This window comes from Haemaphysalis longicornis, unplaced genomic scaffold (genome assembly GCF_048455015.1).
Source record: "Haemaphysalis longicornis isolate Haplotype H1 unplaced genomic scaffold, Haemaphysalis longicornis Haplotype H1 scaffold_9, whole genome shotgun sequence".
Classification (NCBI taxonomy): Eukaryota; Metazoa; Arthropoda; class Arachnida; order Ixodida; family Ixodidae; genus Haemaphysalis; species Haemaphysalis longicornis.
The window spans coordinates 148,201,334-148,224,251 of NW_027526460.1; the positions used below are offsets into that span (position 1 = coordinate 148,201,334).

General features: G+C 48.3%; 1 protein-coding gene across 1 annotated transcript in view; it reads right to left on the reverse strand.

The window, feature by feature from the left end:
• The window catches only part of LOC144151568 (uncharacterized), a 63,663-nt gene that overhangs the window by 13,155 nt on the left and 27,590 nt on the right, over positions 1–22,918 (reverse strand). Inside the window, exons 7-8 of the mRNA XM_077682669.1 lie at positions 18,189–18,358; positions 5,023–5,152 (exon numbers count right to left, since the gene is read on the reverse strand). Coding sequence (XP_077538795.1) covers positions 5,023–5,152; positions 18,189–18,358 — 300 coding nt within the window. The remainder of the gene's footprint in view (positions 1–5,022; positions 5,153–18,188; positions 18,359–22,918) is intronic.

Sequence of the window (22,918 nt, forward strand, 5' to 3'; positions counted from 1 at the left end):
CACTACGTCTGAACATCTGCTTAGAGAAGATCCACAGGTGCCCCTTGCAAGCCGACCTCCGTCCCTTGCTTCGATGCTTCTCATTTATTGCGGGTGCGGCAGACCTTTTGTCGGGAACAGTGTGACCCACACACCGTGCAGGACAAATACGAAGGGACGTGCAAACATTGACGAGTGCATGCAGGCTGCCAGAGCCGCCCTTCAAGATTGTCTTCGCTGCACTCGCAAAGAAAAAGTTGGACTATCTCAACAGGGCACAGGCCGATAACTGTTGGTTGTGGGATGTGGTTTCTGTCTTTTTTCATCTGGTTTGAAGTGCAGAGCACTTTCGGCGCTCGCTTGGTCATAGCTCACCCCGTGGAGTACCGTCGTCAAGGCGTCCCACACAAGCTTTGAAAAACAAGCAATGTATATAGTCGTAAGCGTTCAAAATGTGTAAACTGCTGGCGCTTGTCATACATCTCCCCGTTGTTACGCTCGTTGGGCTGGTTTTTACAATCGTAAGCGAAAAAAAGTGCCGGTGCCACGCCGGCACGTGTGGGAGGAAAAGCAAGCACAAAAGGAACAGAAGTCCCGCTGGCGCAGTTTCAGGCAGGGGGAGCGCAAGCACTGCGAAGGCAGGAAATTTTAAATGCACTGGGTGGCAGTAGTGAGTGCGTAACGGCGGTACAGTCCATTATGGCGAATCACTGCTCTGCACTTCCGACAGCTTTCATGTTGAGTGGAACGGCTTTAACTTTTTTTCATGCCTTGTTCATCCTCTTGCTTTTGGCCGTGCCTCTTCCGTCTGCACTGTGATTCAACGGGCAGAAGTTTCTCCAGAACATGCCTTGCAGACTTGTGAAGTGGCTGGCTGCAACCTTTGTCGGGTTCCACCCCCCTGAGCTTTCAACCTGCCTGTGGGGATCTGGTGTACAGAGCTCAGGTTGGGGTTTCTCATCGGTCGAGGTCACGTGACAAATTGCCCCCACAGCTCTGCCCGTGTTTTTAATTTATTAAAACTTGCTGTTGGGCAACTTGGTTCATGATTCCAGAAAGAATTTCGCGCAAACAATTCAACAGAAGACACAGAAGTCACGTCTCGTCTCTCTGCCTTGTGTTGAATTGTTTGCGCTCAATTCTTTCTCGTGCCTTTAATGTCAGGGTGGGCCCGTAGTAGTTGTTCAGATTTTTTACTTTACAAGCTGTTCAGTGTGTGTTTTTTTTTAATCAGGTCCTGTGTCAGACCATGTCTGCCACCAAGCACTTGTTCACTTCTGCAAGGAGGTAACACAGGAATGATCCTTTGCATGACTGACGCTCTGGTGCGAAGAATGAAGCCACAAGTCGGACCCTTAGAGCTAAAACATGTGGCTATCACAATCAGCTCGAATTGTTCTTTGCAAGCGAACGCCCAATGGGCAGCAAATACACTTCAAGTTCCATTTGGGCCGTATAATCAGGGTTCCAAGTGTGCCATAGATGAGGCTTTTCCCAGTCATTGTAGCCTAGATCATCTTCTGGGGCCTAGAGTAGAGCCACGGCAGCAAAGGGACAAGAAATTGGGGTGTGGCACTGGCCCCGAGTAGAATTCTGCCCCTGTATCCTGCTTACACTCAAGTGAGATGCGTGACCGCTTTCAACCAAGTGCCAATCCATATGTCAGTCACATTTCTGGCAAACCCCAGGCGCATTCCTGCATACACATCACCATACCCGGGAGGTTCACAGCGAGGGGAGGGGGGGGGGTATCTTTTTTTTTAATGCAGCACATGCGATGATGTCTAGTCTAGTCTACAAGTGGCCCAACGTGATCACTCACACTAAGCGGCAAATTGTGCTCGATAAGCACTGTCTTCATTGCTGCTGCCAAATAAGTTGCTCACAGTCCTCTGCTTCTCAGCAGCTCAAAGGAAGCTTTGGTGCTTAGCAGTCGCCAAATGCAGGTCTAAGCCTCCTTCACTGCCGTGGGCCACGCTCACGTCGCATGCGCAAGTCGTGCAAAATCCGAACTGTTCGCCTTCCCTGGACGGCACGAAGCACGCGAATTCTGAAGTATAACACTTCAAGAAACATTGCAAATACTTCTTCTCGTGTTTGGACAACGCCATGATGTCAAGAGAGCCGTGAAAAGCAGAACGTTACTACGTTCAGTCCTCAACGCATTGTCCTGACCACATGTGAACAAAGTTAGGGCTGTACACACCGTGCACACAAACGGCTTGGATTCCCATCCGACTTCGGCTAGCTAACCAGCTCGCGATGGCAATCGCAAGGCGGCTGTGCTGCATAACGCAGTTCCTTTTTTTTCTTTTTTCTTTTCGAGATGGGGGTTGGAGCCGTTCATCGGGAGATGTATGGCTGTGCCCGTACAATTGGGAAAATAGGTAAGAAATGCACAGTCTCTCGGGTAAATCGGGAGAGTTGGCAGGTATGCATCACATACAACCATAACATCACAAAGTACCTTTTCTGGGGCTGCATTGCCAACAGGCCCAACCCTAATTTTGAATAAGGCTTGGTGTTGGGCTAGTTGGTATCTATACATAATGTAACAATAGCGCTGAACTTAACTCGACGACGACAGGATCAAGAAAAAGGTCACACGAAACGGTAGATGCGCTACTAACAACTGTGAAAAGTTTTAATAAACAAGACCACATATATATACTCCTGCCACCTTTGAAGAGCACCTTCGTGTTTGTGAAATCTGGAGTGCATTTGCACTTGTCGCAGTGCTGTGCCAGATTGCAAGAAATAGCCCTGCACATGCCTCTTATCACTATAAGAGGTGGCAGGAGTATATAAATATGTTGTCTTGTTTATTACAACTTTTCACAGTTGTTAGTAGCGCATCTACCGTTTCGTAGGTCCTTTTTCTTGATCCTGTCATCGCCATGTTAAGTTCAGCGCTATTGTTACATTATGCCTAATCTTGAGATGTTCCTGAAACATCTTTGGATGCACGACTTTGTGGCAGGCCTTCCTTACCGAGAGGAGATCGTTCAATGCAGTTGTACCTTCCCATGTTGCTTTTGACTGCTTGCACTGACATCAAATGTCCTGCTGCCTTCTCTTTCTGGCAATGCCCACTTTGTACACAATGTCGCAATCTGCCCGTGTCAAAGGCTTAATTTCACTTTCTTTCGCCGAGATAGAACTCAGTGGCACCTGCACTGCAACAGTGCACTCAACACAAACTGTGGCTCAGAATTTGCACCCGAACTGTGCACAGGCCTATGTTTGCCCGCAAAATTTTCCCCAGTGTTCCAAACGATTCCTCGAAGCGCGTGCTCACTTTTGCCAATAAATTCACTCCCAGATGAGGCCAGGGGAGCCTTTTCTCTTCTTCAATTGGACTACTATTCTTGGGATCTTGAGCAAACCTTTTTGGCGTTTCTACCTCTGCCCGGCCATTCTGGCATGCCCAACAATTTTGCCGCAATAGGGTGGCACCGATTTGCCCTGAAGGTTGAGGAGGAAGAGGAGAGGTGGAAGGGAGCAGAGAGGGGTCCGTCTGTCAACACAAACCCCTCACACAGCCAGAAGAATGCTACCTGGGAGAGCCGCTTTCTAACTGCTGTGGTCTGCAGGCATCTGTCAAACACTTTCGACAGCGGGAGATCGATATTACCTCCAAACTGGGGAGGGTGGAGGGAGCGGGCAGAGGAGGATTGGGAAGAGGAGGGCGGACAGTCACACCTATTAATCAAGGTGCATTGTGGGCAAGAAAGTGCATTCACTTTGCCAACACAAATCTATCCCACAAGCAGAGCAATGCAAACAGCATCACATTGCCGATTTCTGCACCAGAGAGTGGAACTTGCGGCTGCCAAAGCTGCAAGTTGTACCGCGCTTTTCTTAGAAGTGAACTACCAACCGACGACAGATGAGGAAATCCGGCATGAAAACCATAAAGGAAGTATAAAAGTACCATTGGTGGTGTGAGAAGGTTTGTAGCAAAGCCTGCTGGGATCACATGGCTCACAAGCCAGGGTGCCAACTTCTCCCCAGTGTAGCGTTGATCCACTTCAACTTCGCACTGAAGGAGTCAGTTCACCCCAAACTTGCGACACAACAAAATTACCTTCCTGCACACACCAAGCTGTCACCACTTCGTAACCACCGTTCTTAAAAGAGGCTCCCTTCTCCAACTTGTGCGAATATTTTGCCTCCTGATGTGATCAGGTATTTGTTATGGCTCGTTCAATGGTTTTAGAGAAAAACACGTGACACATAAAACAGAAAGGGGAAAGACCTGTTTCAAAGAATACAACCTTCTTGCTCATTTTTCAAGTTGAAAGCCGCACCCCAGTTGAAGCGGCTACGTAGCCATGACACAACTTCATTTAATTTGAGGGAACCAGCCTTCGGCATCTCCCTCAGATCCACACCAGCCTTAAAATGCATTTTGTAACTGAAAAAGGTGAAAGAAATATTGAAGAAGTCTCTAATATTGCGCTGCAGTAGCGTATGGCCCAGCGCTGAAAGCATAGTTACTAATGAGTCAACCGTGCATTGGCATCCAGGTGATACGATCAGACGAAGCAGGAAGCCCTGCCACAACCGGCCAGTCACGGTTCTTGGCAGTGGCTTAATTCTGGAGGCCACCAATTGCACAAACAGGATTCTGTGATGTCACAGAGGATCCCAGCATTGGCAGGCAACTGGGGAGTCGCCAGCGCTGTATCCGTTTTCCCCCCGGATAAGTTTCTGATCAAACACTTTTCTGGGACAGAGCAGCCTTTCTAAAGAACCAAATTTATATCTTGTCTCCACGGCCCATTTAAGATAGCCCATCCCAGGGGCCTGACGTGGAAAACGGGGCGTGTTTGTACATAATCTAGGCAAAAAACAGCGCAAAAAAACATGACTACAGAGAGAGAGATGCACGACAAGAACGTCAGCGCAGTCCTTGTCATGCACGTCTGTCTTTTTTTGCGCTGTTTTGCCTAGATTACATCCCAAGGGCATTTCACAGCCCAAAACTCGCCCAGCAAAGGCCCGTGAAGGCCGACACAGGGTGCAGAGCTGTATCCTCACCTGCCCCCCGTTGACGTGGACATGCACGGGCAGGATGACCGGGGCCTGCTTGCTGGCGATGGGGCTCCCCGACAGCGACAGCAGCACCTCCCCCTGGCGGGCCGCACGCGCCGACGCCGGTGGCCGCTTCCTGCAAGGGCCAAGGGGTGTCTTCAATTCGAGCCTCGCTCCACTCCGCTTCACACCTACACCATCCCCTCCCATCACCCCTTGCACACCCACCACTCCCATCGAATACAAGCGCCGTGGGTCATCAGGAAGCTCGAGACGTGCTCCACCCAAGCTGCTACTCCGAGGCACAGTGACATCCTCACAAGTGCTGTGGGTTAGATATCGTCTCGCTTGCAAAAGCCGGATTTTCCCACACCACGAAAGAGGACCAGCAGGTCGCAACCTTACCCATTGTAAAGTTCCGAGGGAACGCCCACCCCCGAAACATTGCCTACCCCGCCTTTAGGGGTGAAGTATTCGATTTACTAAAAGACCCCAAAGACCGCCCACCCCCCAATCAGTTGACAGTATAAACGTGAATCACCTATTCATGTGCTCATGCAGTCACTTATTTGTCCTTTCCGCACTTGAGCTGAATGTTCGCCCATCTTATATTCCTTCTTCATATCTCCGCAGTTTCGGTTGGCGGTGCGGCCACTTTTGTCTAGTTTTCCCAGATTACTAGGCGACGATCCTAACGAAGAAGTGGGTTTGCAACGGGTCTCTTCCTGGTTAGTTATACCCCTGTCACACGTGCACTTTCAGTCGCGATTGAGTCGATCTGGATCGAGCTCAATCCAGATTGGGCGCTGCTACACGGCAGTTTCAATCGCGATCGAGCTCGATCCCGCTCAAACTCAGTCCTGGTTTCTCAAGCGCGATCGAACGAAACCGGCGATACTCTCGTCCCCGCTCAGTAATGGCACAGAAGGTGACAACTTCAGCTAACGCCACAAATGGTGTCAAATAACTGACTAATAAGCGTGTGGTAACATTTACATAGTTACGACCACACGAAGTGACCAGACGCCGACTGCAAGCACATTGTTAGTTGCCATCTGGCGTACACGAGTGCAACCGGTGCAACTTTTCTATCGTGATTGAAACGTGCCGTGTAGCAGCAGCAGTGCGTCGAGCGCGCTCGAAAACTCGATCTCGATTCACTTTAATCGCGATTGGAAGTGCCCGTGTGACAGGGGTATAAGGTGCAACATGTCCCTGACTCAAAGTGTGCTTTTGCTTTCTCCACCTCCCTGGCTTCCTCCTCGCTTTCATTTATTCCACACAGCACAGGAAAATGTCTCACCTTTGCATTACCCCCCGTTTTTTCAGGTAGCAGAAAGAAAGCTCTGCACACACACCTTTTCCGCCTGCCACTGCTTCTTGCCACCTTCAATCTGTCCGTCCCCACAACAGGCATCCTTGACATTTGAAGAACCACAGCTATTGTGATTCCATAGGACATACTCCGTAGAACACACCAGTATTCAGGGGTGAGACAGCCGAGTCAGATTTGGGAGCAGTTTCTGGAGCAGCAAAATCTTGATTTTGGAGCAGAAGAACCTTGATTTGGAGCAGATGATCGACATTTATAATATCACCTTAGAGCTTTAAAAATCAAATTTTCGGCAACTCGCAGGAAAAGTGCACTATTCCAAACATTTTGAACGTACATAATAACACTGAAACAGCCTCTCAATAAGGTTTTTTCTTCCAGAGTATCACACAGCGCGAACTGCACTACCTTTATACAAAGCATTTTTTTTAATTAGTCTATTAGCCTCTATGCATACCGTAAAATCCCGAGAGATGCCCCACCCCCGAAAGATAACCCACCCCTGTTTTTGGCACGATTTTCCATTTTTTCAAAAACACCGAAAGATAACCCACCCCTGCCAATAGCATCATCCCAGCCGGGGATGACGCCCGCGGAAACGAGGTTATCTTGGGCGGCCGTGAGCGGCTGTGAGTGAGGAAGTTGCCGCCCGCTCCTTGAAACGGTGCGGTATATCAACAGCCCTCAATTGATCAGAAGGCGGAGAGCTTCATGAGCGGCTCGCTTCTGCGATCCTTACTTCTGCTGCCCTGCCAACCACGTCGAACTCCGTGCGTGAGGAGGTGGTCGACCTTTTGTTTGACAGTGAAAGCGACTGTTTGTTCGACGGTTTTGACGACGAATGAATACAGTGCTAATAAACGCGCGTTCGTTCTTTGGCTGCGATACATTTCTCAACTTTTTTTACTGCACACCGAAAGTTAGCCCATGTCATATTTTCACTTGATTTGCTCTCGATCTTAGGTGGGCTATCTCTCGGGATTTTACGGTAGACAGCGTGGAGTTCCGCTAAAAATATCGAATTGTAAAACTAAGCAATCGTAAGGCACTTTTATTATCATGTGAATACCGACATTATTATTTTTGTACTCCCAGACTCGGCTTTACGTAAAAGTGTAGAGCCACGGCAAAAGTTGCGCAAAACGAGGTGACAATCGTTGCACCCCACCAGCCCTCCCATTTCAATCACCAAGGTGCACGTTCACTAAGATCGTGATTTGAGTAACGTTAGTATGTTTAGCCACGTACCCCCCTTTTGGCACTAAATTTCAGATAGAAGAACCATTATTACTAGGGTGCAATAATAGCCCGTCCCGCTATCGGACACTGCTCGACATTTTGCGGCGATGTAGCCTGCGCCGCCGCTTCTGCAGTGTTGATCGTCCCATTCCCGCCGCTCGCAAGCTCGCTGTCAAAGGCAGCAATAACTCAACATTTTATAACACCGCAATGAGTCCGAAATTTCTCTTCAAGCGCGCACATGGCCTGAATCATGAGCAACTGCTTTGCGCAGCGGCCATGTTTTGCAATCTTCACCACACCAAGATGGCGGCACCCAGTAATGTCGTTCCGGAGATACGGTACTCCGAAAAATTACGTTTTTTCATCAACTTGCTCAAGTAGTTTGCCGCCTCAGTACACATCATTATTTTTTTCTACAGGGCCTTGCAATGGTTTTCCATGAGAAAACTTTAAAAACTCGCATCATATAACATTTGCAACCCGACATTGCGACTTTCCAAAACATTATCTCGGGGCGAATTTTGTGTGAATTTTTTATTGAATGATTAATCAATTAAACCTTTACAAACAGCATCACCTTGGAGGTGCTGAAAAAGTATGCCGTCAGGAAGCATTTTCCCCGCTGAAACTCTCGGGAGCGTTAAAATCCTTGGCTCTCAGACCGTTTTGGAGCAGTTTGGCGCAATTTTCTAAATTTTCAAGCTTTCGGAGCAGCCTGGCGCATGATAATGAATTTGTATCAAAACTGCGCAGCTGTCTCACCCCTGCAGTATTGGGTCAAAGGCTGGGAGAAAAATTTAGCGTGATTCCCTTTTGAAGAAACTGGTAAAAACAAGATTTGCCCCGACAGCTTTTTACACTCATCCCGACAGCTTTTTACACTCATCGTCCACACTGTCAGACCAGTGAAGGACAGGTCAAGACATACCTACAAACATTTTTTTTTCCTTTACAGCCAGGAATGTGTATGCTACATTAGGCTCCCTCCAGTTGCATCTACAGACATGCAAAGACAATAATGAATTCGGAGTAGGCATATTTCACAAATCTCCTTTTCGCTGTGAAGTTTGTGGACTCCAGCTCAAACTAACGAGACTGGCTACGGGGAAAAGACAACGCTGAATTCGTGTTTTGTTTTTTGTTTTCCCGCACAGAGTTGGACACCGAGACAAAGATCAACCACTGAGATACGAGAAGCAGTAAAGACGCTTCCCACATCAAGATTACCGTATTTACCCGATCCTAACGCGCACCCGATTTTCCTGGCAAAAAAACTGAAAAAACTTGAACCTCCGATTGTAACGCGCATGGGACTTTGTGACCCAGACAAACAAACGCGAGAGAAACGGGCGGTTTATTTCCCGAAGTAATCTCACTCATCTCGCTCCTCGTCGCTCTCCGCTGACCACAACATCTCGTCCTCGGTGCCTTCAAGCGCGTTCGCGATGCCACACTTCTGAACAAACGTTCAACCACGGTCGATGGGATCGTGGCCCACGCCTCGCATGCCCATCCCGAGAGCTTCTCCAGAGGTGCACGCTTCAGCTGACCGCTCGTTTTGAACGCCTGGGAGCTGCTGCTGCCATTGCTGTTATCAAGCGCGCAAGTGAAACGATTTGACGATTTGTGTGAACGCCGATAGAAAAGCCTAGGCGCCTAGGCTTGCTGCGTCCGAAAAAGCGTTGCTAAAAGTTTTGGCGCCATCTTGAGATGACGATGGCGATGGGTAGGAAGAAATTTCTGCTGTTTCAGCAGTTTCAGTTTTGTATCCGATTCTAACGCGCATGCGATTTTTCGGCCTATTTTTTGGGGAAAAAAGTGCGCGTTAGAATCGGGTAAATACGGTATTATAGTGACGATGCTGCTGCAGTGTCCAATAGTGTGGTATCGTCTTACATAACACCAACATTTCCGCTATCATCAGTTCTTTCGCCTTTAGCCTTTTCCTTAGTGTAGCCTTTGATAACCCTCTCAGCTCCATTCTAGACCAAAAAGATGTTCTTAACCCCCCCCCCCCCCCTTCCCCAAAATGAATATTAAAAATTTTTGAATTCCAATCTTACATGACTTCATTAGTGTCATAATGAGCGAATACTGAAAACAATTATCACTGTGGTTCCTTCAGGTCAGCAATGTGGTTTAAGTCCTATGACCCAACAGAACAAGAGGCTTCACAACAGCGGCAGTCACGCTTGTCGGTGGTGTGCTGTGTGTTTATGCCAAGACGCAAGGGAAACCCGAGCCGACGGCGCGCAGCCGGCGGTTCGGCCCGCCCGACGAAGGAATTACGAGGGCGCGACCCGGGGAGGGGAACCGAAAAATAAAGGCACTCTCAGACTGAACGCCAGACGTGTCGGTTGTACGTTTCTCGCGCTCCATGAACACTACAGGTGGTTGTGATGGTCAGCAGCCACCAAATGCGCAAACAAGCCCATGTGATGTCCCAACAGCCTGGTGAGAAAGTGAATAGCAAGACCCCACTTTTAAGCGCTAACCAGCGATTTTTCCAGCGACGCAACAAGCAACGCGACTAGGATCCGCAGTCGCTGATCCAAAGTCGCTCGCCGAGGCAACCACATGACAGCGACGGCTCGGGCGACTGAGGACGGCGATTTCAATGTTGCCGCACTGCGCATAGTAACGCACTTGGTACACTGGTTGTTTACAAACATTTTTTTTGTTCGTTTGTCATAAAAACCATGACAAAAAGTATTACGCCCAGTCTTGGGCAGTAACTAGTTACTAGTAACGCGTTACTGGTAACTAGTTACTTTTTTCAGTAACTTGTAACTGTAACTAGTTAATTTTTAAGTTAGAGGAACTTGTAACTGTAACACTGTTACTTTTTTGTGGAGTAACTGTAATGATAAATATAGTTACAGTTACTTTATTTCTATAAAAATTATCCAACAGCAACACTCATTAACGCCCGATGTACAGTATGCGCGTTTCACTTTTTCGGCGTTTCTTCCGCAGAACCTTCGACCGCTTCGACTACTTCATCTATGCCAGCTCACTCCCTTTGCATGGGTGAAAAATATCTGGTCTAGAAATGTTTAGGCGTGCACGTGTGCGTGGTGTCCCACGCGGTCCACTAAGGGCTCGAAGTTTCTAAGTCTAAGCTGCAGTATTTTCCCCAGCAGCGCGACATCGCTCTCACCCATACGCTGCAACACGCGCCTAAGCGCACGTGGATGCATGTTGACTAGCCAGAACCTATAGTCCGATGGGGGATGCACCATTTTCGCCACATCTGGAGTGCAGTGAACAGGAAAACAAACAAAGGTGAACAGGAATACAAAGGCGAACAGGAAAACAAACACCCACAAACGCCGCACAATGCACTGAAACCTTTGCACTTTCGCGGAAGCCTGGAAAACTCCGGTCAGGGCGTCTCTTTCTCATTAGCAACGTACAGCCCCGTTTGCAGGGTCATAAAACGCCGCGGGGAGTCTCTCGGCGGCCTCGCGCTCGTCCAGCTCTAAGCGCACTGTAGTGTGTTCGACTCACAAGTCGCAGTTGCTTGCGACCATTGTGCGAGACCGCTGGCCGTATTTGGGACCACGCGTTTGGGACCCCTGGTCTAGAGGCTTCATCGAGCTGTCAACAGTGCTCGAACGAGGTCGAGGAAGTAATAAATTTCACGCCCCTCCACACACACGACGACCCCAACAATGGTGGCCCCCGGGCCCCGGCTTCCCTCACACCAGCCAGCATCTTGGCCGGCAGACGTCTGACCACAGTGCCATTGCACGAAGAAATGTTCTTGGAAAGCCTCGCGACTTCGTTTCGAGGGCTGTGGCCGAACCGAAAACAGTAGCTACATCTGCTCCTGAATGTTGGGTGCAAGGAATACTTGGGCGAGCTTCGTTCGGCCTACGCCTCAAAGCAAACGAAGGGAGGGGTTCCTGGGATCGGCGACGTGATTGCTGTGGAAGGCTGGGATTGTGAGAGCAGTATTTTCCCGTCGAGACGGCAAAATCCGTCTTTCTGAGGACAGGGGGGAGGAGGAGGGGGAAAACAGTAAAGCGTTCACTTCAGTTTCTATTCCCTTTGGAAATATCTTGTCTCATTCCGGGGATGGGGGTGGCTCGGGGTTGGGGGTTGGGGCGGGAGAACGACTCCGAGGGCCCGCGGACAAACTTCGCTTCGACAATGGCTTAAATTGGTCCCCGTCTTCGACTACAAGTACGAAATAAAAAGTCAACGAAGCGCTTTATTTTTTTGGAAGGAGGGAAGGGGGGGGGGGGGGGGGGGTATCTTTCAAAAACACCTCGACAACCGATGTACTCCCATGTCCGTTTCCCGCCACTTCCGCCACCTTTTTCCCATTCTCTCTCACTACGCGGGGCGGTCAAGCGACGGCATTGTAGGCGAAAATAAATTAAGTTGACATTGAAAGATTGTTTCGGCTGTGTCGTCCTCCAGCTCTGTATAGTGTAAGTTCGCCCTCTCTGATTCCAAATTTGAAAAACAACTAATTCTATGCTACAATGATGTTTGCAAATAAAATTCTTACAGCGAGAGTGCAGCAACAAAAAAATTAAGTTCCTTATGATGGATAGCAAAACTTCCGTAATAAAAAAATGACGCGTACACAACAACTGTTGGTTTGGGCAAGAGAGTGCATCATTTTAGGCTTTACTACGTGTAATTTTTACTGCCTGCATCCCTTCGTACGTTTCTATTAAATAGGCCAAATTTTTTTAGCTATTTCTTAGTTTTATACAGTAACGGAAAAGTAACGACGTTACTTTTTTGCAGTAACTGTACCTGTAACTAGTTACTTTTGGAAAATTCGTAACTGTAACTGTAACAGAGTTACTTTTTTGGGTTAGGTAACTGATTGATTGATTGTAGGGTTTAACGCGCCGACGCAACGCAGGCGATGAGGCGCGCCGTAGTGGAGGGCTCCGGATTAATTTTGACCACCTGGGGATCTTTATCGTGCGCCGAAATCTCGTACACACGGGCGTTTTTGCTTTTCGCCTCCATCAGAAAAGTGGCCGCCGCGGCCGGGAATCGAACCCGCGACCTCGTGCTCGGCAGCGCAACGCCTTAGCCACTGAGCCACCGCGGCGGGTGGGTTAGGTAACTGTAACTGTAACACTGTTACTTTTTTTCGGTAACGTGCCCATGACTGATTACGCCCTTCTACCTTGCTTTTTGCACTTCACTGCATCTCTAAAACTGGTTTGGGTTAGCGATAGCCCGCACTTTTCCTTCTGCGCCTCGTCTCTCGGCTCCAACATGAACACCGTGAAGAATTCGCTTTTTTGACGTCGTTTTTGCCACACAGGTCTCACCCAGTGTGTGCGGGAGCCTTCTTAAGGCACATTCCCACTGGCGATTTGCCTCGTCGCGCGATGAGGCCTTGAGGTGGTGTTCGCACTTGTGATGAGCGATGATGCAACTGCGTTCAGCGCAGCTGCTTCCTGACTTGTACGACCTCGTTGGTGCATCAACCATTCGCAGTCAAAGAAAATGACGTTACGCAACAAAAGCAGGTAGAAATCAAACTAAAACACATGCTACTAACCTGGAGCAATGCCGAAAGCATTTGCGGGGTGCGGGAGGAGCAGAAAATAACAAACTCAAGAAGGCTCTTTTCAACATATTATTGCACGAAGAAATGCACACGCTTGCTTTCACGCCACAACACCCGCATCACGGCCCACAAATGTCGTTTCTTTTCACAGGCGCAAAGTTTAGACGCATCCGAACTCTACGCGTGTTTACCAGTCGCCGATAGAACGAAGAGGCTGCAAGTCAACCTACCGTACGTCTCGCTGTCCACCTAGCTCTATACGATGATTACTTGCTTTTACAATCCATACACGCTTCTCCACACTGATGAGTTCCACGCTATTCGTTGATTAGTGCACGCGTACGCTAAAGCCACTGACAAGCTTTGCCATTCAAAGCTTTCTTTGCCGCTGCATCGCAAACACCGTCTGCGCGCATCTCCCTCCCGTTCTCTTCCAAAACCGGAGGTTGCGTGCTTACGTAGGGGCTCTCCTATTGGCTAGTCACTGAGGCCACTTCCGGGAGGCGAGCGACTGTTTCTGGCGACCCAGAACCGAGCGATTCGATGAGCGACTTGGCCCGCGGCGAAAAGTAGTTCGTCGCTAGTCGCGTCGCTCCCCAAGTCGCTTGCAAAATCGCTCCATGTGGTTGGGGCTTTAACAAACTCTTTGATAGTATCTGACTCAGTTGTTGGAAGTTTGGAGTCATTGTTACATAATGGGTCAGTGTCTGTTCAATGAGTAAAACTTGTGCTGCTTTGTCTCCACAGCGCCTCTGAGCCACTTATGCAGAGCAGCAACCCTGGCAGCAGCTGCATCGCTGCACAACACCACCACCACGGTTGGAACAAAGCAGTGGGATGCTTCACAGTCTGCAAGGGCAGGAGTGATGCGGTGATCACGCCTGCCCTTTGAACTCTTGCTCAACCAGTAATGCGCTGACATGCGAAAAAGTTTCCATAAATGTGGTAACCAATAAAAACAGCTTACGACCGCTTTACTCCCTCAAGTGAAATTTGTGCGTAGCGCAAACTGCAGCCTTCTCGGTCACGGTGTATAGCTGCTGCGTCTCAGGAAGTGATCGTGTGATCAGCAAACAAACAGCGCTGCACACTACCCTGCCGTTGTCTCTCGGTGCGTTGCTGCCATCGAGCAGGTTGTAAATTGTTCGAATTCCCAGCGCAAGCGTCACGAGGTTCGGATGAGCCATGCAATGAGGAGGATGCGAAGCACATCCACCGCCTGCCTCATTCACCGTTCAGCGCTCAGTCCCGAGTGCTGCAGTGCGCTGAGGCAGCACTCAGTCGTCGGTTCTCTCGACTGCGTCTCAGGAAGTGAACGCATCATCGTCGAGCACACAAAGGCACACACTGCTGCGGCATCATCTCACAGCATGTCTCCCTGCCTCCCCTTCACACTTGTGCCAAGCCCTCAACACACTGCCCTCCCCCTCAGACTTCCACCACACTTTCCACTGCCGTTTTCTTTCAGCTTTTGGTGTTACAACACCAATGTCAAACTACAGTAGTGGATGCCAAAGTGCTGCGCACTAAAAGGACAGGGGTGCTTGGGAGTTCAATTGACCACAAACACAGCAAAGCTACTACTGGGCAGTGAAGTGAAGTGTAGCGTTGAAAGGGGCCCACGGGTTTATTAAGAACCCCCGTGGATCTCCAAAAAATCCTAACACACAGGAATTTTGTGTTTGGGCTTCTACTTAAAGGGGCTGGGCAGACAAAACACAAGTTTGGTTCATTCGAACGATAAGATGGGGACCTTGAAAACCCTCGAAGGGTTTTCAAGGTCCCCATCTTATGTTTTATCTGGGATTATTAGTAACTTTTTCAACAAAATGCAAAATTTTGATATTGCCTAATACCTAAGAATGTTAATGCACATTTAGATAGGCGCTATGGGTTCATGAATGGTCCCCCAGCTTTATTTTTTTTTTCATGGTTTATATTTAGAGGTTTTTCTTTTTTCTTGGTGTTTTGCGGAGGCTGCTTGATTTCAAAACTTAGTTAATGTTGCCTGCATCTCCTGCTTTGTCAGCAAGAGTATCAGCTGAAATTAACTCAGCAAGTGTTGCTGCAAGGCAGGATGAACTATGTACACGTCCACCATTTGCACGTAAAAGCAAACGCAGACGGAGCGTATGAGGCACAGCAAACATGCAATGAAAGGCCATCCACAGACTGGATGGAACATGCAAGATAGAGAACAGAAGCCGGCTTTCACGAGATTGTATCATGACATGAATTCTATTGAGGAGTGCTGCTCCCAATGTTGCATCGTAATAATGAGAATCCACAACTCGTAATTTCACGCAATACACGGAAACTTGATTGTTACAATGTTTCTTTACATTTGTAACACTTAAAATTCACGACGAACACTTTAAATTCTTGGGAAAAGATAGGGCCATTGGTTATCTCCAGAAAAATCAAGGGTTTTCAAGGACCCTTTAAAAATTCCAGGACTTTCCAGGCCTTGAAATTTACACTTCTAAATTCAAGGGCTTTCAAGGTTTTTTAAAGACCTGTGCGAACCTTGAGCACTGTTTGCTGCCGGACAAGAGCTGAGGGCACCATCAAACGCTAAATCTTTTGAATAAAACAAACTTGTATTTCGTCTGCATGGCCCCTTTAAAGAAAAATTGCTGCTGCAGCTAGGAATCAATTTGAAGCTTCGTGCTCAGGAGCGCAATGTGTGCTCTTTCTTGCTATTCGCTACAGCTGCTGAGATGGAAGTCAACCATGCATCCTCATGGTTCTCAAAGCAAACCTGCGTGGTGCCAACTTCAAGACGGAGCTTTTCCCCCTTCTATCATGCTCAAAATGTCTGACTGGGTACGAACAGCTTTCGTCCCCCTTCTCTTCTCCAGCAAGGAGTTGTCACTCCTGCCCGGCCCTCAAGGGCAGGATGGCTGAACAGAAAGAACCTCCGGTGACCAGTCATTGCAGACTGGTCACCATGAGGCAGCTCTTTTTTGTCGGCCTCAATGGGAGACGTTGCATGCATGCCTTCCGGGCTGCCCGCGACACAGTTTGTGTTTGTCTCGTACAAAGTGTGTTCGAGTGATTCCATAATGTAGGGTGTGCTGCGTTAACGCTGGCTGCGTGAAGAAAGAGGCCGTTTTGCTCATCAGTGCCCACATCCACCTACGAGCGAGTAAGAGTTGGTCGTGGCTCAAAGCCTGCAAAGGGAGCGCTGCAGTAGCAGTACTGTGTCCCACTGAGCTCAAAAGCATTACCTTGACATCACGCTGTGTTCCGTGCAACATCTCACAGCCTACCTGTTGCAAGACAAGTGATATCGGCAGAGACCAGCTGATTCCCAGCTGCTGTGTTTTGGTAGCGGCCACTGCTCAGGTATGGGAGAGTGCCTTCCCCTTCAGCCACTTGCTGATAGATGTCCCCCAACTAACAATGCACTCACTGCTACGCCGTCGTTGCACATCAATCGTCATGTGCGCGAATACACAATTTCTTCAGAAGCATTTTTTGGCTTTTGTACTGAACAATCCTGCCGTGGGCAAGGTGTGGGTGCACCTGTGACGATGCCCGTCTTTGTAGTCTCTTGGGCTGCAGCATAGGCAGTTCGTGCGTTGTGTCGCTTTCTTCGTAACCGCAGCTCCATTCTCCGCTGGTGATGTGGAGTTCTCAAGCACAAATAGAGTGTCACCACACAATGTCACTGCAATTATTCATATTTGTTGACGCCACGGCTGAGAATCGGGTGGTAATGGCGCAGGCAACAGACAGCGGAATCATTTTTTCTTCTGCAAGATGTGGACGTGTACGCAGGCACGGCAAGCACTGTCATGGTGGCTGTCAGTGTTGTGAAGAGAAGAAATCGCCCGCTAAACTTTTATGCAAATACCATCTATGACACAGCCTCCGTCCTTCCAGCCTTACCCTTACCCTGGTATATTTGCATTCGCAGCACCCCAATCTATCGATACAATGTTGTCTACTGAACCGATCCCTTTACATAGGAATGCTCCATTAGACGACGCAAGACATCTTTCAATCAGGCAACCCCAGGCATCAGTCCAGCAAGATTCCCACAGAACATTAGGTGCATTTAGGCCACCGACTATTAAATATGTTTGGATTGCAATCGTTTCCAGGCTAGAAGGAAGGCTGAGGTTCTGACACGACATTATTCTGAGTAACAGTCCCTACACAACTGGAAAAGTAGGTGCAGCCATCTATCCTTGTTAAACATGATGCATTTATTTGGAAAATTTCTTCGTTTAGAGTTTGGGTGTGTCTCTTTGAGACACACAATACTAACTGTTCCAGGAGAATTTCAATTATGTCACGTCGGTCTCTCATTAAGCCTCCCCAGTTCCAGTGTACAACACTTCGTACCATTGTGAATGCTTGAAGGAGGATTGTGTTGTGAGAGGATGTTTCAATCTACACCACTGAGTCTGTATTAGGGCCGGTGACTCAGTGAACTGGCTGTACTTTTTTTTTTTTCCATGGCCAGCAGCACTACTCTGCCCGCTCCTTCAACATCCGAGATGCAGCCTGATGCACCAAGCATGCTGCCACCCCAGCACTGTAATGCTTATGATAACATCATAAAGTTTCATACAAATAGATACCAGGGGGAATTCAGGCGCTACTGCAAGCATTGTGTCATCTACCTGGTAGGAACACTTCACGTGCTCGAGGCATAGCTCGCCAACAAGTTTAAAAGTTGCCTGTGACTGCAGAGAAACAACAACAGACAGAGACAAGGTCATTAAAAGTTGTTTCATCAATAAGAAAGTGGAGCTCCGAAAGATTAATTTGTGAGGTATTACTAAAAAGTTTCATGAAGGCCAGCTAAAAAAAAGTCACCCTTCAAGGGCGAAAAAATGCCATGTGGTGGCCATCCGAGCCAAGCAGGAGAGGAACGCTTCCAGCAGCTATGCTGGGCGTGCAATCATGGCAACAACCGATGTCCCCCCAGTATACATTAGAGTGAAGCTCCCCGGACGACAGAGAGGCCTCGCAACAACAACGCAGCACGTTTGAACTGCGACGGGACGGAAGTGGTGGGGGCAGGAAGACGCTCACCGGATGTCGAACTTGGGCGTGACGACGGGCAGGCTCCCCCGGGCGGCCCGTGTCCTGGCCAGCGGGGTGTGGAAGCCGTAGCTGGCAGTGCTGGCCTTGCGCGCCACCTTGGCCGGCTTGGCGCTGCTGCTGCACGACCCCGGCGGCGACGCTTTCTTCTTCGCCGCCACCTGCCGGGGAGCAGGCACGCAAGGCCAGAGTTCTTCCATATACACCGCTAGCGAAATGCCGCTTCAAAACACGGGCGGCATGGGCTTTCCTGTTTTGTTGAAGCTGAGGGAAAACCACTGGCACAGCACCCACTTAGGGACAAATGCTGGACTGGGCTAAACATTCGCCTCGTAACACCCCTTAAAAAAAACAAAGCTTGGTTTTGAAATTAGGAAACAGACATTAAAGGCAGGACATGCCTTTTAAAACAATTTCTTTTATTTTTAGGTAAACTCTGTGAAACTTGTCAGTCTTGCTGCCTTTTTTTCCCCTGGTTTCGAATATGCCATTATTTTTTGAGTCAGTCAGTTCGTTACCAAGATAACTAGAGATAATTAGTCGTTCTTGGAGGAACAGTAGACAAAACAGTGTTAGCCATGAAACTAATTTTTATATTTTCCAATACTACGGTATGAACCCTGGTGAGTGCAATAAGAGAATCAGTTTTTAATGCACCACTTGTAATTAATTTTACAGCTCATTGAACTTTCGTGTTTGAAATGGGCATTCGAAATGGTTCCTTGCCACTGGTGCCATCAAAAAAACATTTCTCTTATTGCACTCACCAGGGTTCATAGTACTCAAAAATATAAAAATTAGTTTTATGGCTAACACTGTTTTGTCTGCTGTTCCTCCAAGAACAACTATCTCTAATTATCTTGGTAGCTAACTGACTGACTCAAAAAACAATAGCATATTTGAAATCAGGGGAAAAACGCATCAAGACTGACAAGTTTCACAGAGTTCACCTAAAAATTAAAAGAAATTGTTTTAAGAGCAGTGTCCCCCTATAAGTACTCCTTACTTGTGTCTCCACGCTTTTTTTTTTTACTTACAGCAGCAGCCCCGAGCACTTGGGTGCTACTTCAACTTTCTGCCAACAGATCACAGGCTAGTCAACGTGCCCCATGCTTGTCCCTGTTCACCCCCAGTGAAGGCTAGAATACGGTTAAGGAGCCAGTGGAAAAAAAAAAAGTATTCAAAGCTGATCCCTGAAAGGTGAAAGTATTTTTCCCTTTCAAGCCTACCCTTCAGACACTCCTAACTTTGCTCTCAGACAGATAGGACGACTACAATGTGAGCTGCACCATATACTCACTCACTCGTGTACAACTGAGCAACACTGTGCTTTAGCTGCATTTATTCATCAACTATCAGACAAAAACTATTGCAAACGATTACAGAATGCTAATTTCCATGAATGTTTAGGAACACACGTTGCACACCAAACCAAACATCACGAGTGAAATAATTAGCATCAGAATCATACACCACACACGACACCATTTGTGGCCAGGTCACTGAAATTAGAGCTAGTGCTGGTAACTAAAAGCTCCACACCACAGGGGAGCTTTTGTAATAAAGGCAAAATAATACGCAGGAAAATAAACTTTTTATTATTGTGGAAGAAAGAAGTGCGTGATGCTTGTGTGATTCGCATGTGCGTCTAGAGCCAGACAAGCGTTCTCGAGCTGCTTAACTCATCGCGTGATTTTTAGTCACCACAGCTACTATCTGCCTTGTTGTGAATAGGATTGTTCGTTTTCAGGTTTTATTTTTAGAAATCGGAGGATAAAAATTGGGTGCTATATTCCGAACTCATATTCGGAAAGAAATTGGGTGTTTTTGTGAAACCATTGGTTAAATCAATATATGTACAGTTAAACCTCGATGCAACAAACTTCAATGTAACGAAACCCTCGATGTAACGAACCACGGAATTTTTCGTAACTTCAAGTGTATGCACACCATGTATTTTCACCCTCTGTGTAATGAAGTCCCGTTTGCCGGAATTTCAGTGTAACGAAGTTTCATGGAGAACTAGGCACGAAATTTAAGTTGTAGAGGTATATTTTGGGAGACGCAAGTGCCGAAATGGGGTCTCGATAAAACGTGAACGGCAACACGGGCCGCCCAATGCCGCGGATGCAGCGAGCCACGGGTCTGTGAGCCTACAAACTGCGTGGCGTGCATACACGGTTGGCGCACTGTTTTTGTTTCTGTAGGAGCTTAATCGCCTATGCGGGCATCAGCGTGAACCGCATGGAGCGTTTTCTCCCCGCAAAAACAAAACGCGCCCCGCAAGCCACAGGCGCGCTGACGTAACCGCGGAGACCACCCGCGCTATGTGGGTAGCTCCAGCGACCGCTTCCAACTGCTCGCTGAAACGCAACTCGAGGGGCAAATGAGAGGGGCACGCGAGAAAAAAAAAAAGCGGATAACGTTGGTGAAATTTTCACAGTAAAACGTCATGCGCGCCGCTTACGAAAGCGCCCATCAAACATCATCCGTGGTGGTAAGCCTAATCGCCCCTTGCAGGGCCGCCGTCGCCGCATGCCGCCGTTTTGCCCTTCGTTCGAGTTCACTCATGCTTGTTGGGTTTCATCGTTCCAGCAAGCATTTATGAATCTGTATGAGCCTTGTGCATGCGTTTTTTTCACACCCGCATACGCGATTGCTCGCTGGCGGCGGCTTCTGCGCCAGGAAGTGACTCGCGCTGCACGCGGCAGTGGGAGGAGCCTGACCAGTTTCGCCAATGGGGAGGTGCGCACCCTATGGCGGGAGCTTCGAAGCGCTCAGGCATGCCGAGGATATTTGATGGGCGCTTTCGTAAGCGGCACGTATGACGCTTTACTGTGAAAATTTCGCCCATGTTATCCGCTTTTTTTCTTGCATGCCCCTCTCGTTTGCCCCTCGAGTTGCGTTTCAGCGAGCGGAAGCGGTCGCTGGAGCTACTCACATCGCGTGGGTTGTTTCCGCGGCTGCGTCAGCGCGCCTGTGGCTTGCGGGGCGCGCTTTTGCGGAGAGAAAACGCTCCATGCGGTTCACTCTGATGCCCGCGTAGACGATTAAGCTCCGATAGAAACAGAAAGAGTGCGCCAGCCGTGTATGCGCGTCCCGTTTTCTTTTGCAGGAAATGCTTCACGGGATGAACATTTCATTAAAACCGCGAATTTCAATGTAGCGAAATTTCAATGTAACGAAGTAAATTACGAATTTTACCGACTTCGTTACATCGAGGTTTAACTGTACTAAGTTTGCTTTAATACACTCCGTTTATTTTAGAGGGAATCACGGGCTTTTTAACTCTAACGCGTTAGAATTGGTGCTTATATCACGCTGCTAATCGAGGGGACTTCAGTGTTCTCTGGAAAACGCTCTCCGAAATTTGGCATTTGTTTAGAAATGACTAAATAATGCCAGTAAAAAGCATTGACAACTTGTAACAAATGAAACATTTCATTCACGAAGATCTGGTCATCGATGGTTCCCTCACCCTTGTTTACATAGATTACTGTGATCTGCTTGCGCAACTTGCAGGCCTTCATTCGAGGGCTAACTGATCGCAGAACGTTTCTCAACTGGGAGAAGGTTTTCTTGACTACGCAGCTCCCATTAGCCAAGCACAACGATGTCAGTGCACCATTTGCCAGGCCGAGGTTGCGGGTGGTAGAGTCACTCCAATGCTCAACGAGTTCGGAAGGTGTGTTTGTGCATTTGCTTCCAGCAAGTACTGCTTGAGCACAACGGAACATCAGACCACAATGGTGCAGATCGCTGCTTTGAAAACGTCCATTCGGGGAGAAATCAGGTTTGACCCGAAAACGAACGACCCTAGTTGTTGTTAAGCACGTTTCCTGTTTCTGCAGTTTTACGCACTCTTGGAGGCTTCTCGTCATCCACATGATCAGCGGCGTCATCCTCCTCTGCTATCTTGGCGTCCGACAGCATTCTCGTAATGGGAACATCAACATCGTACAGCGCGTACTCCATGCAAATTTGCCATTCAGAGCACGCTCGGCGCATAGTGGGAGCCAACAAGCAACAAGCGAGTGTTTGAGAGGCTACAATGGAAGAAAGATGCAAGATGGCTAACAGAAGCCGGATTCCATTGGATTGTATCACAACAGGGATTGGATCGGAAACTCCCTGCTCCCAATGTTGCCTTGTGTTTAACGAAAACCCCAAAATGTGTTTCAACTTTGCGCAATACACTACTTGATTCCTACAATCTTTTTTAGATTATTTAAAACTTACGATCTATGACAAACACTTTGAATTCTTGCGAAAAGACAGAACTACTGATTATCCCGGAGAAAGTCTAGCATTTTCAAGGACCACTGAAAAATTCCAGGACATTCAAGGCCTTAAAAATGACATGTTTCAATTCAAGGGTTTTCAAGGACCTGTGCGAACCCTGTGTAACAATCTCAGAGCAAAAACAGCAGGCTGAGAGCCCGATACTGCGTTTGTGACTGATGCAGTTCAGAAAGCAGCCACTTCTGTCCAGTCAACCGACTCGGGCCACCCTCCCCAGCAATTATGGGGGCACCATTTTCCCAAACCGAGGGGAGGGGAGGGGAGGGGTAGTGACAACACGTGCGAAGACAAATAGAGGAAAGGAGATGGCTGCCAAGCTGAGCCAAACATCCTGCACAGGCAACTGTCGAGGGAAGGGACGTCTGGTTGGAACTGCACACCAAGGGTTCTGGCTGCTTGCTTCCCACCCAACCAAGTTG